Below are 15,482 nucleotides of genomic sequence, written 5' to 3'. Positions count from 1 at the left end.
CAGACATTTGTCAATCAATATGTGTTTATTGTAATCTAACAGAAGCTGGCAGTGAGATGATGACAGAGTGAGTGAAGTGTAAAGTGAGTTCTTACAGACAGCAGGAGAGCGAAGCTCCTCGTGTCCGCTTACAGCACAGGAGTAGCTGCCTGATTCCCCACTATTGACATACAGATAATTTCTGTACGGGTCAGTAACACGCTGTCCGTTCTTGTACCAGATGTAAGTGGGGTTGTTAGACAGAGTGCAGGTGGTGATGCAGATCAGATTCTTGTAGCCGTTATTCCAGTCTGATACTGTCACCTTCAGATCTGAAAATAATAAGCATGGTTTTGTGTTATTTTCAAATATAGAATATTCTCATACTTTAACTTAATGTTTCTCATACAGCTTTACCTGTGACAGACAGAGAGACTCCAGGATCACCGGTGTATTTGCCTGTAGGATCATCAGTGTAGAATCTGAATCTGTATGTCTGAGCGTCTCTCACTCTCAGGTTAGTGATTCTCAGACTACAGTTATTCTGGGAGATCTGTGTGTACTGCACTCGGCCCTGATACTCCTCATCCTCTCTCACATCCACAGGTTCATCACCAGCCTGCTCTTTAATGAACCAGAACACTTTTGTGACCTTGTTATGATCAGTAAACGTGAAATCACAGAGTATGTCCACTGATGATCCAATCAGAGAGCAGATATTCTGGGTGGAGTACGTCACATTCCAGCAGCTCTTCTCATCAAAAACACCTGAACAAAACAAAATAAATTAGAACAGAAATCTGATCTTAACACCAACTAAAGCATCACTCAGTCGTGAATCACTGCATGTGAGTTTATTGTAATCTAACAGAAGCTGTCAGTGAGATGATGACAGAGTGAGTGAAGTGTAAAGTGAGTTCTTACAGACAGCAGGAGAGCGAAGCTCCTCGTGTCCTCCTACAGCACAGGAGTAGCTGCCTGGTTCCTCACTAGTGACATACAGTTCACCTCTGTCCTGTTGAAGTTTAAACTGTCCGTTCCTGTACCAGAAATAAGTGGGGTTGTAGGGGCAGGTGGTGTTGCAGCTCAGTGACTTGTAGCTCTCCCAGTCTGATACTGCAACCTTCAGATCTGCAAAAATGAAACAGGGCTTGGCGTTATATTCTAAATGAAATATGTAATTATTTGTCATGGAGTGTGTGTGTGTTACCTGTAACAGTCAGAGGAACTCCAGATGAGGCTGATATCCAGTCACTGCTCTGTGTTTTAAATCTGAAGTTATAAACTCCAGAGTCACTCGCTCTCACATTCCTCACTGTCAGCTCACAGTCAGACGTCACTGTGCTTACAGACACTCGTCCTGAGTATTGTGGATCTTTGCTCAGGTCTCGTGGTTCTCCTTCAGAGCTCTGGACTTGATACCACTCTCTCTGTGTGACACTGGAGTGATCAGGTGTAAATGTACAGGGGATTTTTACTGTAGATCCAGTAACAACACAGAGACTCTGAGAGGAGAGAATTACACTGTGCTGAGCCTGAACTCCTGGAACACACACACACGCACACAAACACACACACACACACACACACACACACACACACACACACACAGGTAAGTTTGAGTTTAGCTTGATCAATGTTTTATGACAATGACTTCCGGGACTTCAAGTTCGGTGCTCTCAGGTCTGCATCCGATACATCCTGGAGATCAAGAACACATCCGGGTAATTTTATGCGTCCCCGGTACTTGCGTTCTTGAGTACTGGAATTGAACTTCGGCGGTGGATGATGACGTAGAACAAGAACACAAGGACACAAGATCGCATAAGAACGCACATTGAGAAACGGCCCTTGATTCAGGGTTAAAACCTGGACTGACTGAGAACGTTGATAACCGGCGCCATGAAACCTGTTAACTTTAATTATCCTCAAAACGTACTTACTCTGCAACTCTGAGTTTGTTCAACTCGCCTCGTGAAACACGCCTCAGAAGCACAAATTAAAATAGATCATGCACTGACCAGGAAGAGTGTAACCACAGTTTTAACCACTGCTGCTGCTGCTGTTCTCAGTCACACAGCGAGAGAGCCAGTGACGTGCGAAAATGACGACAGAAGCAGAACTCAGTTTGAAACCGTTCAAAAACTTCATCCGGGTTTGTAGAATTAACAGTGCAAATAAATCCCCACATACAAAGAAAGGTACACAACAGCACCGAAAAACACTAGAAAGAGCTGAAATATCTGAAAAGTTTACCTGTCAGTAACATGAGCATCGCTGCTAATGTTATATTTCTCGACTTTCTGTAAAACATGGTGACATCGGCCTTCAGACAGCTGACACGTGTAGATCCACTAAATGTTGCCTACTGGCCAAAAATATCCGTGAGGGACAAAACTGTTGTTTTATTTACTGACAAGTGTTTGTCTTAATCATCTGTTACTCCTTCACATGTACTGCACTTGTAGGGTTATGAGCGTCTATATGATATTAGTAGTAAGGACATTGTGGTTACCACATCACGCTATTTTAGCTCAGTGTCTTCCTTTCCTTTACATGAGAGCGGACATTCAAGTGAGTAACGCCCATTTCTTACACTACTGTCCTTTATTTTGTGCTATAAAAAGTGTCTCTTTAACTTAATTTCTTTTTCTAAACCTAGTTAAAGATGTACCGCGTCCTGATTTCAGGTTGTTCTCTTTTGGTTCATCTGTTATGACTGTGTGTCTGTCTCTGTGTGATGAGGGGTGTTGGTAATGGCTCTCTGCACAAGAAATGTTGGCTCAGTCACAAAAGCACATCAATGCAATGGTGTTTATTCACACAAACAGTCCCAAAAATAAATAATTTACAAAAGCCATAAAAAAGCAACTAATATATATTTATGTATGTAGATAGATAGATAGGTATGTTACGAAACGTAGACTGGAGGCGGGTGCAGGTCACAGTCTTTATTAGACACAAAACTCACAACGCGGTCTTCACCGGAAACAAGAACATTCGAGGCATGGAAAACAAACGAGACTACTGATCCAAACAATACTAACCAGGCTCAACTAAAGACATGATGTAATACTGAGCCAAGTGTTCAGTCACCCGGGTATTTAAATAAAGAACATGATTAACTCAAAGAATGGACACCTGGGGCAAATTAAAGTCACTTAATACGAAATTCTCAATACGGAAGCGAGCGAACAAAAACAATGTCACGTGACTCGTCAGGAGCCGAGCCGAGCCGAGCCACAATGCCCTCTGCTGGCCGTGGCGTAACAGGTACACACACACACACACACACACACACACACACACACACACACACACACACACACACGCACACCCCTCAGGATCAAACCCCACACCACCACCAGAGGGCTCCCTCTCCTGAATTCTAGGACACTTCTTCACTTGTCATTGCCATTTCCTCTTCACAGATTATATAAAACAGTTTCATACTCATTGTCATTACTGAGATCTCCTGTTGTCTAAGGTCTGAGCTGTTATTTTGTGGATGCCTTGCCATGTTTCTGACTCCTGCCTAGTTCTGACTGTTCTCTGGATTTGTCCTGTCTGCTTTCTGATCATTGTGGAGTGCCGTCTGTTACACTGTCTCTGTGTTGCTGTTGTTTAAATGAAGAATTATTTTTCAATATTGTTAAAAGTCCTGATTAAGTATTTAAAAGTCAAGTATAGTTAAAACACCTGGCCAACAAAATACAGTGAACAATGCTATTGATGTTCATGCACATAAAAGTGTTAATAAAGGCTTTGTGTTTACGAGCTAAGAGTGAATTATAAATAAAAGCAATATTAAAAAGTTATTATAATAAGCAGTTCATATTATAATCTACTGAGAATCTTTTGTTCTTAGTATTAGTGTTCTTCAGCAGGGTCATGAGGACAACGTAAAAATCCTGCCCAGTTCTACCCAAGGCTGATGACAAGGATACCACTGTACCGCCAGACTTTCTGAAGGACAGTGCTCCACCTACAGTGTTTGCTGAGGATATGAATCCATTTACTGGGTTCAGCAAGTACGTCACTCCACTTCCTGGCTTCACCGAGGTTGTCGCTCCCCTTTCTGGGTTCATTGAGGATTTCGCTCCATTTCCTGGCTTCACCGAGGACGTCGCCACTTCCTGGCTTCACTGAGGATGTAGCTCCACTTCCTGGCTTCACCGTGGACATGGCACCATTTCCTGGCTTCAACTAGGACATCGCTCCATTTAATGGCTTCAATGAGGATGTTGCTCCATTTCCTGGCTTCAACGAGGATGTTGCTCAATTTTCTGGCTTCACTGAGGACGTCTCGCCACTTTCTGGCATCACCGAGGACATCGCTCCACTTCCTGGCTTCATAGAGGATGTCGCTCCACTTCCTGGCTTCACTGAAGACCCTTCCTCCTTTTCTGGGTTCTCTGAGGACGTCGCTCCCCTTTCTGGGTTCACTGAGGAGGTCGCTCTCCTTTCTGGGTTCACTGAGGGTGTAGCTACCTTTTCTGGCTTCACCGAGGATGTCGCCAGTTCCTGGCATCACTAAGGATGCCGCTCCATTTCCTGGCTTCATAGAGGTCGTCGCTCCACTTCCTGGCTTCACTGAAGATGCCGCTCCCCTTTCTGGTTTCTTTGAGTATTTCGCTCCATTTCCTGGCTTCACCAAGGATGTCACCACTTCCTGGCTTCACTGAGGATGTCGCTCCACTTCCTGGCTTCACTGAGGACGTCTTGCCATTTCCTGGCTTCATAGAGGATGTCGCTTCACTTCCTGGCTTCACTGAAGACGTCACTCCCCTTTCTGGGTTCACCGAGGATGTCACTCCCTTTTCTGGGTTCACTGAGGAGGTTGCTCCCCTTTCTGGTTTCACCAAGGATGTCGCACCATTTCGAGGCTTCACCGAGGATGTTACTCCATTTCCTGGGTTCAGCAGGGATGTCGCTCCACTTATTGCGTTCACTGATGACGTCGCTCCCCTTTCTGGGTTCACTGAGGATATTGCTCCTCTTTCTGGGTTCACAGAGGAAATCGGTACATTTCCTGGCTTCACCGAGGACATCGCTCTATTTCCTGGGTTTAGCAAGGACGTCGCTCCATTTCCTGGATTCACAGAGGACATCGCTCCACTTCCTGGCTTCAGTGAGGATGTCACTCCCCTTCCTAGGTTTACTGAGAACATCGCTCCTCTTTCTGGATTCACTGAAGCTATTTTTTTTTTTACCCTTCTCACACTTCAGCCTCGCATTAAGGAGGGTTCTGTCATGTCATGTTTCCTGTTTATCGTGTTTAATTAAATTCTGACTGTCATGATATGGCCAGCAGATGGCACTGTGGCCCGTCTTCGGACGAGTCACATGACTTTGTTTTTATTCGCTCGCTTCTGGGTTGAGCGTTAGCTTAAGTACCTTCATTTGCCACAGGTGTTTATGTTTGTTATTTAAATGCCTAGGTTACTGAGCACGGCGCTCAGTATTAATGGTTATAGTGTGTATAGTTGATATCGTTTGTTTTCATGCCTGGAAGGATAGTGTTATGCCACATTTCCCATTGGCCTGTGAAGACTGGATTACTTTGGTTTTGTGTCTTTAAGTTTAATAAAGACTTTGATCTGCGCCTGCATATGCCTCCAGTCCCGACCCGTTACACTGACTTATTCCTGCCTATCGTTTTTAATTACTGACTTTTTTTTTTAGATGTTGCGTACTTGGGTATTAAACCCCACTCTTGACTACGCCCACAATCCTTGTGTAACATGCTCAGTATACACACTTGCGTCCTGCTTCTGACTGCACGCTTCAATCAGGAAAGAAATTCACCCACAATCTCCACAAAACATCTTTAAGAGTCCAGACACGTTCACGTACAGACAACTGAATTATCTGGACGCTTCATACATTCATAAATGCATTATAATCTTTTGTCGTGAATCTTAACATGATCATAATAGAAATATATCTGGTCTCAGATCAGTGGTAAAGAATCAGTTTGCTCTAAAACTAAGTTGGATCAGCTCATACACTCCGAGTAACACTTGTGTGTGGATTTACATTACTGCATGTTCCACTGTTTCAATCAGTTTTGTTAAATTCACTGAACAACTTTAATAAAACTCGAGAGAACAAGAGCCTTTAAACTGTTCTGCTCTAAGAGCAGCTTCCCCAGTTCACATCCTGGCCTGAAACATTACAAAATAAACTGCAAAACTGTTCTCAGATCAGCCGACACTTTCATCACTACTGTAGCATTAGCGTTTAATGTTGCCACCAGCATGAAGCTGTTAAACAAGCGACAATATCTCGAAAATAAAGCAAGCTGGATCTAGCACACAGAAGTAAATAGTCATTTAGCACAGTTTATGGCCTTTTGATAACCTGGAATCTGTTACAACATTAGGAGTTTTTCATGTCCATTCATTTTGTATCTGGAGTTGTTTAGTTTAGGCCTGTTAGGAAAAGCCCACAGCTAACATATTCCATGTAGCAGAGACAGGTTCATCTTAATACTCAACAAATACAGCAACCCTACCTGTAATATTCAACAACAGGATCAGCAGCAGCAGCTTTCTGGATCCAACGTCCATAGTTCCACTTAGAGCCCTGAAAAACACAATCATTTAACTGTTTAACTGGGAGATCACTATAAACACAATCGATATCAATATGCATAGGTGTGCTCGTTGTATATTAATATATATGTTCTGTTAAAATTCGTATTTACGGTAATATACAAATTTACTAATGTGAACATAATCATAAAGAGAGTTTCTTCTTACGTCCTCTCGGGTCTCCTCTTAGTAATGTTCTAACTTAGTGGAAATGTGCAGTGATGTGATCATGGGGCGTGTGTGTGTGTGTGTGTGTGTGTGTGTGTGTGTGTGTGTGTGTGTGTGTGTGTGTGTGTGATGGGGGGTGGGTGGGTACGTAGCTGAAGATGAAAAAGAAGTTTGTTTCCTTCCTTTTTGTCTGAGTGTGAACTTCACTTAAACAGTCTCGTTATACACACACTATCAATTTTAGTATTGAATTAAAAAACACAGCAGTCACACACTCCTGTACACTATACATGATAATAATTGACATTTTTTTCATCTGCATTGGGCAGCTCATCAACAAAAGAGCTGAAATACACACTGAGTGGAGCTTTACATTCTCCACCAGGCCTTTTCCCCTTTAAATTCATCTCCACATAACATTTCTCATACTTTTATTAATTTAGCTGAGACTTTAATTCACTTTCATTATTTAGTTTAAGAACACAACACTGTCTCTCTGGCTGTACTGGGGTTTCTGTACACAAGAAGACGAGTAAAATATCACATATATTATAGAATATAATAACATCCTGCACCTTCTTTATCTGTGTGCGTTTATTTATTCTCTTAATTCTGTAAACCCAGATGTGTGAAGTATGAACTGTTTCAGAGTTGAGTTCTGTTTCTATGGTAATTTTCACACATTCTTGGCTGGAGTGCTATGTGTGACTGAGGACAGCTGCAGCAGTGGTTACACTGTGGTTACGCTCTTGCTGGTCAGAGTATGAGTGATATAGTATAGTGTGTTTAATACATCTTGTGTGAGTGTGTGTGTGTGTGTGTGTGTGTGTGTGTTTGTGTGTCCTCTCAGAGATTTTAATATAGCAGAAAATCAGGAAGTGGCCCAAAAGTGTCAGCGGTTGCGTTCAGGAGCGTGCTGCCTCTGCTGGTGATGAGGGGAAATGCCTCACTTACAGTGTGACAGCAGTGTCAGTGCAGGTCAAGGGTCACTCTCATGCTGTGTATAAGAATTCACTTTAAACTTCACTCTGTCTCTGTCCATCACAGGTAATAACACACAATTCAACATTAATTTAAGTCCATTTCATCGATAAATAAATGAAAGTAATAATGAACCTAGAGTATTACTGCAGATATCTGCCTATGGACCAGGGGTGTTAGCTGGACTGTTAATGATCCGAGGCTGAGCCCAGATTCTTCTTCATCAAAAAGCTTTTAAAAACGTTTCTATAAATAGACGGTTTTCATGTGGGGATTTTTTTCTTGTATTTGAGGGCTAATTGCTTTTTTTAAAAATGTGAAAATAAGGAAGGAAGGAAGGGTTTGGATTTGATTTACCGCATAAACTGTACATGAATAACCCAACCACTCGAATGTCTCTAACAAACTTGGTTGGAATGAGCTTTTTTTTTGCTGGCCAAACATGCTGAGTGGAAAGCAGTGATGTTTTACACACCTTGGCCCTCTATCTGCAGTCCCCAAATCAATGGGTTCAGCTGGGATGGTTCCTGTTGCCTCTTGGGATATTCACGGCCCTCTGTTCTGATCTCCCTCATCTTTACTGTCTATTTTACCTCTCTCTTCTATCTCCTTTCCTTCTCTATCCTGACTGTCTGATCTATAAGTGTCAGTAGAAATCAGTAGAAACAAAAGAAATAATGGTCAGTTCTCCAGCTCAATGGTTTCAGCTCAGCTAGTAGCCTAACGTTTTATTTTATGGAGGCTGTGGAAACTTAGCTGCCAAAGTATGACATGATTAGACAAAAAGTTGGATTTATTATAAATCTTGCCTCAGGTGTTACTGTATTACTGTTAGCAGGACTACCAGACTGATAAATATAAAACTTTTTGTCTATCTAACACAAGACTAGGCTAGTTGGGTGTCATTAACCAAGGGGAGACACAACTAAGCTATCATTATATGGGATTAGCTGCTACAGAGTCATGCAAACTACGCTAGCTGTCCTTATTCTCTGCTCTTCTCATGCTCACGTCACTTGGAACTAGGAGCTCAAACATAAATGAAACAAAAATAAAAAAAAATACTCTAAGCCACGCCCCTACCGTCTCTATACTGAAGTATGATTGAGAGCTTTAAAAAGAGGAGAAATAATGTGCTTGATGTACGACTCACTTTCTTAATAACTTTGTTGTTTAACAGTCTATTCGCACTTCATCCTTTCGACCACAAGATGGCACTCGCGCACAGCGTACTGAAAAGCTTCAAGTGTAATGACCTTTTAATGAACATAAATATAATCTCATTACTATGAAATGTTCGGGTATGTCACAATATAATCATTTACTTTATTGAGTTCTTTCAAAATGAAACTATGAACTGATTTAATTAGTTGTAGATTAATGTATTTGACATTTTTATTCATAAACGAACACAATACATAAAAAATATATTTTTTTATTAATTTATTATTACACTGAGATTATTGTGCATCATGTGTCATACAGTCCCTGTGAATGGGCTCTTAATATAGAAACGATCATGTATTAGATATAATAAGCTTTTTAATATAAACCTGTGATTTGCAGCCAGAACTGCTGTCTGGCCAATCAGAATTGAGAATTCATCAGCACAGTGGGATAATGCATTTGACAGAAACCCTTTATCATGTGTTACATATCATCACTGTATAACTTTAACATCGGTAACAGCTATCACTTAATCTATCAAATCATATGTAAACCACTTAATGAGCATCCTAATAATAATAATAATAATAATAATAATAATCTACAGTATATGGAATGTGATCTGTATCAGTAACAATCATACGTACACAAACCCACACACCCTCCACCCACAGTGCAGCGTCTGTACGAGTGTCTTCACGTGTGTCACAACGCCATTTAAAACCACAAAGCATTGATGCTGCTGAAATTAATTCCACCAGTTTCACAATTATAGGTCCATGTGTTTCTAGTTAAAACCAGACGAAGAAGCTTTCAAGAAAAAGATTTATTTCCTCATTCATAAGTAAAGTTCTGAACTGACATTAAGGACTAAAAGCTCACAACAAACACACGTAAATCATTTTATACACGTTACACAAAGACAAGTATCATTGTTGTGAACGTTGATGTCCTGAGAGTGACTTTTACATCCTTTAAATAAAACCGTAACTAAAAAAATACAATAATGTGCAAACGATTCACAACAATTGCTGTTATTTTTACTCCCAGTGATTACTGATGTGTTTACAGTAACATAAATACACTTAAGAAAACTTCATTCTTTTTGATGTTTTAACAGAATAAAATGAGCAATGCGTGTATTAAAAGCTTTGTAAAAGCTCGAGTGCAGTGGTTTATATCTAGACACAAGCTGAGGAAGTTTGCACAGCGGGGACATTTCCTTAATTACATCCACAAGTCATATGTGGAGGTGTTCTAGTTAATAACCCTGACCCTACCACAGGAAAATGTTTCACTGCGCTGGACTAAAGAAAGACTGGTTTAAAATGAAGCGTCTCTTTTACCTCCCTAGAAAGCACGGACTCCATCTCATTTGAAAAACATGATGAGGCACGTTTTCACTAGTTTACTAACATGTAAACTGGATTTGTTTAATTAAGTTAGCCCGTTTTCTTCACTAATACCAGGTTAGACTAGCGTCGATTCCACTCGCTAACATAACTGACTAGGCAGCGAGTCAAATTTGAGCTAAGGATAAATTTGGATTATTTACAGGATTTTTTTTCGTCTGATTATCTCACTAACAAACATTACAGCTTTAGTCATGTAAATGACCAGCCAATGACGGCACGATACAAAACAAGTTCATATTCTGTATTCACTTCTGTATTAATGTGCTTCTCTGTTTTGATGCTCTGACCGGGTTAGAGTTTCTGTTTATTTAATTTTATTAGTCTCCTCGGCTTTACGTGCTACACTGATATTATTTCTTACAAGTCTTTAAAAGTTAAGGACATTATATTTATTATTGTGTGCAGACTGTTTATCAGACTTGAAGATGGTAGGGGTTTTTTCCTCTTACTGGAACTTTTTGTGTTGGTAATTTTGTTCGTTAGTCCAGCTTACTCTCCGAGTTGTTTTCACATTGTGGACAATGTTTGGTTTTTGTAGGATACACTGCTGTCTCATTTGTTTATGGAGACTTTGGGTGTGGGTGTTTGGAGGATTGTGAGAGTAAGCAGAACATGCCAATACTTTGAAGAATGTGAATTGGAACAGAGCAATGTTATTTAATTGCGCAACTGTTTTTAGAGGATTTAAACCTAACATGGTGAACAAATTATATTATAGAATTCAGGCAATTTTATTGGGGTTACCTCATACAGTGTAGCTAGTAATAATCTGGAAAGACCTTTGTAATATCACAGTCTAAATCAGGATTTAAAGAAGCAAATTAGTAACTGAATCACATGTAAATGAATCATATGAAAATTGTTACGAAACAGAGGGAGAGACCGGAAGTAAGTGCAGGAGCACTGTCTTTATTAATAAATCAATGACACAAACAAACAAACACGGGAACGCGGTCTGTCTAGAGTTAACGAGAAAACATGGAACTAGAGTCGAGGCAGAAAACAGGACATGAAAACAAAGACCGCTTAGCATGATAAAGCTAGCCGCTACACCGTTCAGACTGAGCCTTCTCACACAAGTATTCTAACTACAAATAATAACGTGCGCATAGACCCGAGGGGTTTAAATACCCAACATAATTAAACTAAACCAAATACACCTGGGTTAAATCAAGCACAACCTCAAAACAGAAATTAGAACTCGGGCAGAAAGCGAATGAAAACAAAACAGTCATGTGACCAGTCCGGAGCCGTGCCACAGTGCCCTCTGCTGGCCGTGGTGTAACAAAAATGAATAAATAAATTAAAGACAAAAAACAAAAAAGCCGTCCCTCTTCTCCTGTTAGATTTGGAAGCAGTGTTGAGGGTTAAAACAGAGATACAGGACAGAACTATCACATCTCTCTCAGCTTTTTTCCAGGAACCTGAAGTGCTACCTCTTTAGCTTTTAGATCCCAGGCCACAGGACTAATGATGGGCTACACTGCTGAAGTGGGGAGTTTCTGGATCTTGCTGTAGAGCTGAGACGGATCATCAGCCGCTTCGTCTGCCACAAGCCTGTGGAACAAAAAGAGGTGATCTAAAGACTAGAACAGTGTAATGTCTTACATTTCTAATCAGTCACTTAATGAACTTAATGATGCACGGTGAGTGTTGGTGTAATGATAATGATCTGCTCACTGGATGGCAGCAGTGCTCCTGCTAACGTTCACAGCAGCGTACTGAACATCCTCTTCCTCTGTGGTGTCTGGAGGAAGTCTGCATGACGGAGACACTTCCTGTGTGTGGGAGTTTTTAAAGACAACACTGGCATAGTGAACGTCATCCTGATCATCTGAGGCGACTCTTCCACTGCGGCCTGAGGCTGAGACATTTTCATAAACAGCAGGAGAGTGACACTGAAAGGGAGAACAGAATAAAGTTATATATGAACATGTCACATGATCGAACAGTCCCTCCTTTCATCCACACTCACCTGTCCACTCTCACCAGTGCTGCTGTGGCCATTAGCTGAGCTCGACTTCCTCTTCCTGAGAAACAACAAGCACATGTTCATGTTAGTTGCAAATGACTATTTGTTTTTAAAATTATATTTAAAACATATTCAGTACATTTTACATACCACATCCACAGAGCTCCTGAGAGGAGTGTTACTGCCAGGAAGGCGACCAGTCCCACCATGACGAGCATTAACACTGTGTAATTATCTGATGTAGAAATAAATCAGAAGCAATATGAGGTTTTATATTTGTTATAATTGTTTATATCTGCTTTATGCAGCTACATAAATGTTTTACACTGTACTTACCTGACCCATCCAGGTGTGTTGGTGTAGAGTTACCCTTCACATCCAGGAGTGTGGGTGTAGAGTTGTGCTGTCCCAGCTGGTTGTGAGCAGTGCAGTAGTACAGTCCGCTGTGCTGGGAGCTGATGTTGCTGATGCTGTAATTCTGGCCTGTTGTCAGCAGTGTGTCTGCAGCTGCTCTCTGTTTAAACCAGGAGTAGGTGAGAACAGGAGGGTTTGCATCACTGCTACAGCTCAGAGTCACTGAATCCCCCTCCACTGTGTCTCCAGAGGAAAGAACCACTGCTCTGGTGTTTTTAGGGGAATCTGATTAGAAATAAAACACCTGAATCAGCTGGTGTGTGTTCAGGATCAGCATTTGATCCAGATATAGATGTACTATGATTGAGGAGAGTAAAATCCACACTCACACACTGGAGGAGAGAGGAGACTGTCATGGCCTTCAACAGCACAGCTGTAACTGACCGCACCACCGACTGCAGCTACAGAGCAGGAGGCAGATTTACACTCAGACACACGCTGTCCGTTCTTGTACCAGATGTAAGTGGGGTTGTTAGACAGAGTGCAGGTGGTGATGCAGCTCAGATTCATGTACTGCTCACTCCAGTCTGATACTGTAACCTTCAGATCTGAAAATAATAAAATCGGTTTATTAATTTCATCTTTTTCTTCTAAGAAAAAGTAATTAAGTAAATGTATTGTTATGTTGCTTTACCTGTGACAGACAGAGAGACTCCAGGATCACCGGTGTAATTACCCCCATCAGTGTAGAATCTGAATCTGTATGTCTGAGCGTCTCTCTCTCTCAGGTTAGTGATTCTCAGACTACAGTTATTCTGGGAGATCTGTGTGTACTGCACTCTGCCCTGATACTCCTCATCCTCTCTCACATCCACAGGTTCAACATCAGTCTGATCTTTAATGAACCAGACCACTTTTGTGACCTTGTAATGATCAGTAAAAGTGACATCACAGAGTATGTCCACTGATGAGCCAATCAGAGAGCAGATATTCTGGGTGGAGTACGTCACATTCCAGCAGCTCTTCTCATCAAAAACACCTGAACAAAACAAAATGAATTCGAACAGAAATCTGATCTTAACACCAACTAAAGCATCACTCAGTCGTGAATCACTGCGTGTGAGTTTATTGTAATCTAACAGAAGCTGGCAGTGAGATGATGACAGAGTGAGTGAAGTGTAAAGTGAGTTCTTACAGACAGCAGGAGAGCGAAGCTCCTCGTGTCCTCCTACAGCACAGGAGTAGCTGCCTGGTTCCTCACTAGTGACATACAGTTCACCTCTGTCCTGTTGAACTTTAAACTGTCCGTTCCTGTACCAGACATAAGTGGTGTTGTAGGGGCAGGTGGTGATGCAGCTCAGTGACTTGTAGCTCTCCAAGTCTGATACTGTAACCTTCAGATCTGCAAAAATGAAACAGGGCTTGGCGTTATATTCTAAATGAAATATGTAATTATTTGTCATGGAGTGTGTGTGTGTGTGTGTGTGTGTGTGTGTGTGTGTGTTACCTGGAACAGTCAGAGGAACTCCAGATGGAGCTGATATCCAGTCACTGCTGTGTGTTTTAAATCTGAAGTTATAAACTCCAGAGTCACTCACTCTCACATTCCTCACTGTCAGCTCACAGTCAGACGTCACTGTTCTTACAGACACTCGTCCTGAGTATTGTGGATCTTTGCTCAGGTCTCGTGGTTCTCCTTCAGAGCTCTGGACTCGATACCACTCTGTCTGTGTGACACTGGAGTTATCAGGTGTAAATGTACAGGGGATTTTTACTGTAGATCCAGTAACAGCACAGAGACTCTGCGAGGAGAGCGTTACACTGTGCTGAGCCTGAACTCCTGGAACACACACACACACACACACACACACACACACAAAGCTAAGTTTGAGTTTAGTTTGAGCAAACGTTGGTTTTTCTGTCTCAACAAGGTGGATTGGTTTTAGGAGGTTTCATCGCCATGGTAACTTGCACTGCACGGTTACCTGCTCCAGAACTGGTTTTATTCTGGGTAAGAAAACTCAAACCCAATTTGGACCAATCAGCTGTGAGCAAAGTGATATAAATCTGACTCATTATAGTTAACCCTTTAGTGTTTGTAGCGAAGGCTTCACAGTTTGTCAGGAATCCTGTGGAGATCGGAATAATAATAAGAGGACACTTCTAAGGGAGAGAATTTTTATGGACAGACACAATCCCCTGGCTGTATGAAAGATATGGATTTTGGGCAGATGGTATAGTTTATCTCTGCCGGCTTCTTGAGACGCACATTAAAAATCTGACACGCCGAACCCACGCGCTTACTGTACCGCAAACTTTATGTGTTGCTTTGTGGTTCTTTGTGAGTGGTTCATTTCTATAGGATGAAATTATATCCCATAGTGGGACAGGGTCCTCATCTCTTCAGTGCTGCTTCAGTAATATGTTTCAGCTGGTTAATAGATTTACTGTTTACTAAAAGTTAATTAAGCATGTTTTAATGTAGTAAGCTGCGACCTCACGTTCACTAAAACGTAAAAGAGTTTACCGTTACCTCGGGATGGAAGCTAGCGTCGTTTAATTCAAACACTTCTGAGGGGTAAATTCGACTTTTCAACAACCTCATATTGTTACGCTATGGCCAGCAGAGGACACTGTGGCTCGGCTCCTAACACGTCATCTGACGAGTCACATGACATTGTTTTGGTTCGCTCGCTTCCTGCTGAACATTTATTGAAGTGACTTTTATTTGCCACAGGTGTTTATGTTTTGAGGTGATTTTGTTTGGTATTTAAATGCCTTGGTTACTGAGCACGTCGCTCAGTATTATTGGTTGTATTATTTGTGTCGGTCGGTTCCATGCCCTGAATG

The 15,482-nt window shown here is 41.5% G+C and overlaps 2 protein-coding genes across 2 annotated transcripts in view; both read right to left on the bottom strand.

Moving 5' to 3' along the window:
• The window catches only part of LOC128628683 (sialoadhesin), an 8,262-nt gene extending 1,463 nt beyond the window's left edge, over nt 1–6,799 (bottom strand). Inside the window, exons 1-6 of the mRNA XM_053676519.1 lie at nt 6,744–6,799; nt 6,497–6,567; nt 1,190–1,522; nt 904–1,110; nt 397–747; nt 96–311 (exon numbers count right to left, since the gene is read on the bottom strand). Coding sequence (XP_053532494.1) covers nt 96–311; nt 397–747; nt 904–1,110; nt 1,190–1,522; nt 6,497–6,551 — 1,162 coding nt within the window. The 5' untranslated portion in view covers nt 6,552–6,567; nt 6,744–6,799. The remainder of the gene's footprint in view (nt 1–95; nt 312–396; nt 748–903; nt 1,111–1,189; nt 1,523–6,496; nt 6,568–6,743) is intronic.
• Nucleotides 6,800–11,195: 4,396 nt separating this feature from the next.
• LOC108259411 (B-cell receptor CD22) lies at nt 11,196–14,708 on the bottom strand. Its single transcript, XM_053676453.1, has 10 exons — nt 14,618–14,708; nt 14,140–14,472; nt 13,828–14,034; nt 13,327–13,671; nt 13,022–13,240; nt 12,615–12,917; nt 12,429–12,513; nt 12,282–12,336; nt 11,987–12,204; nt 11,196–11,863 (listed from the first exon to the last, which is right to left on the bottom strand). Exons 1-10 carry the CDS (start codon nt 14,706–14,708, stop codon nt 11,785–11,787), a joined length of 1,935 nt encoding a protein of 644 aa, XP_053532428.1. The 3' UTR covers nt 11,196–11,784.
• Nucleotides 14,709–15,482: the final 774 nt, after the last annotated feature.

The sequence above is a fragment of the Ictalurus punctatus genome, chromosome 27 (assembly GCF_001660625.3).
Source record: "Ictalurus punctatus breed USDA103 chromosome 27, Coco_2.0, whole genome shotgun sequence".
Lineage (NCBI taxonomy): Eukaryota > Metazoa > Chordata > Actinopteri > Siluriformes > Ictaluridae > Ictalurus > Ictalurus punctatus.
Note: the sequence above shows the minus strand (reverse complement) of the source record. Positions and strands in the feature narration are given on the sequence as shown.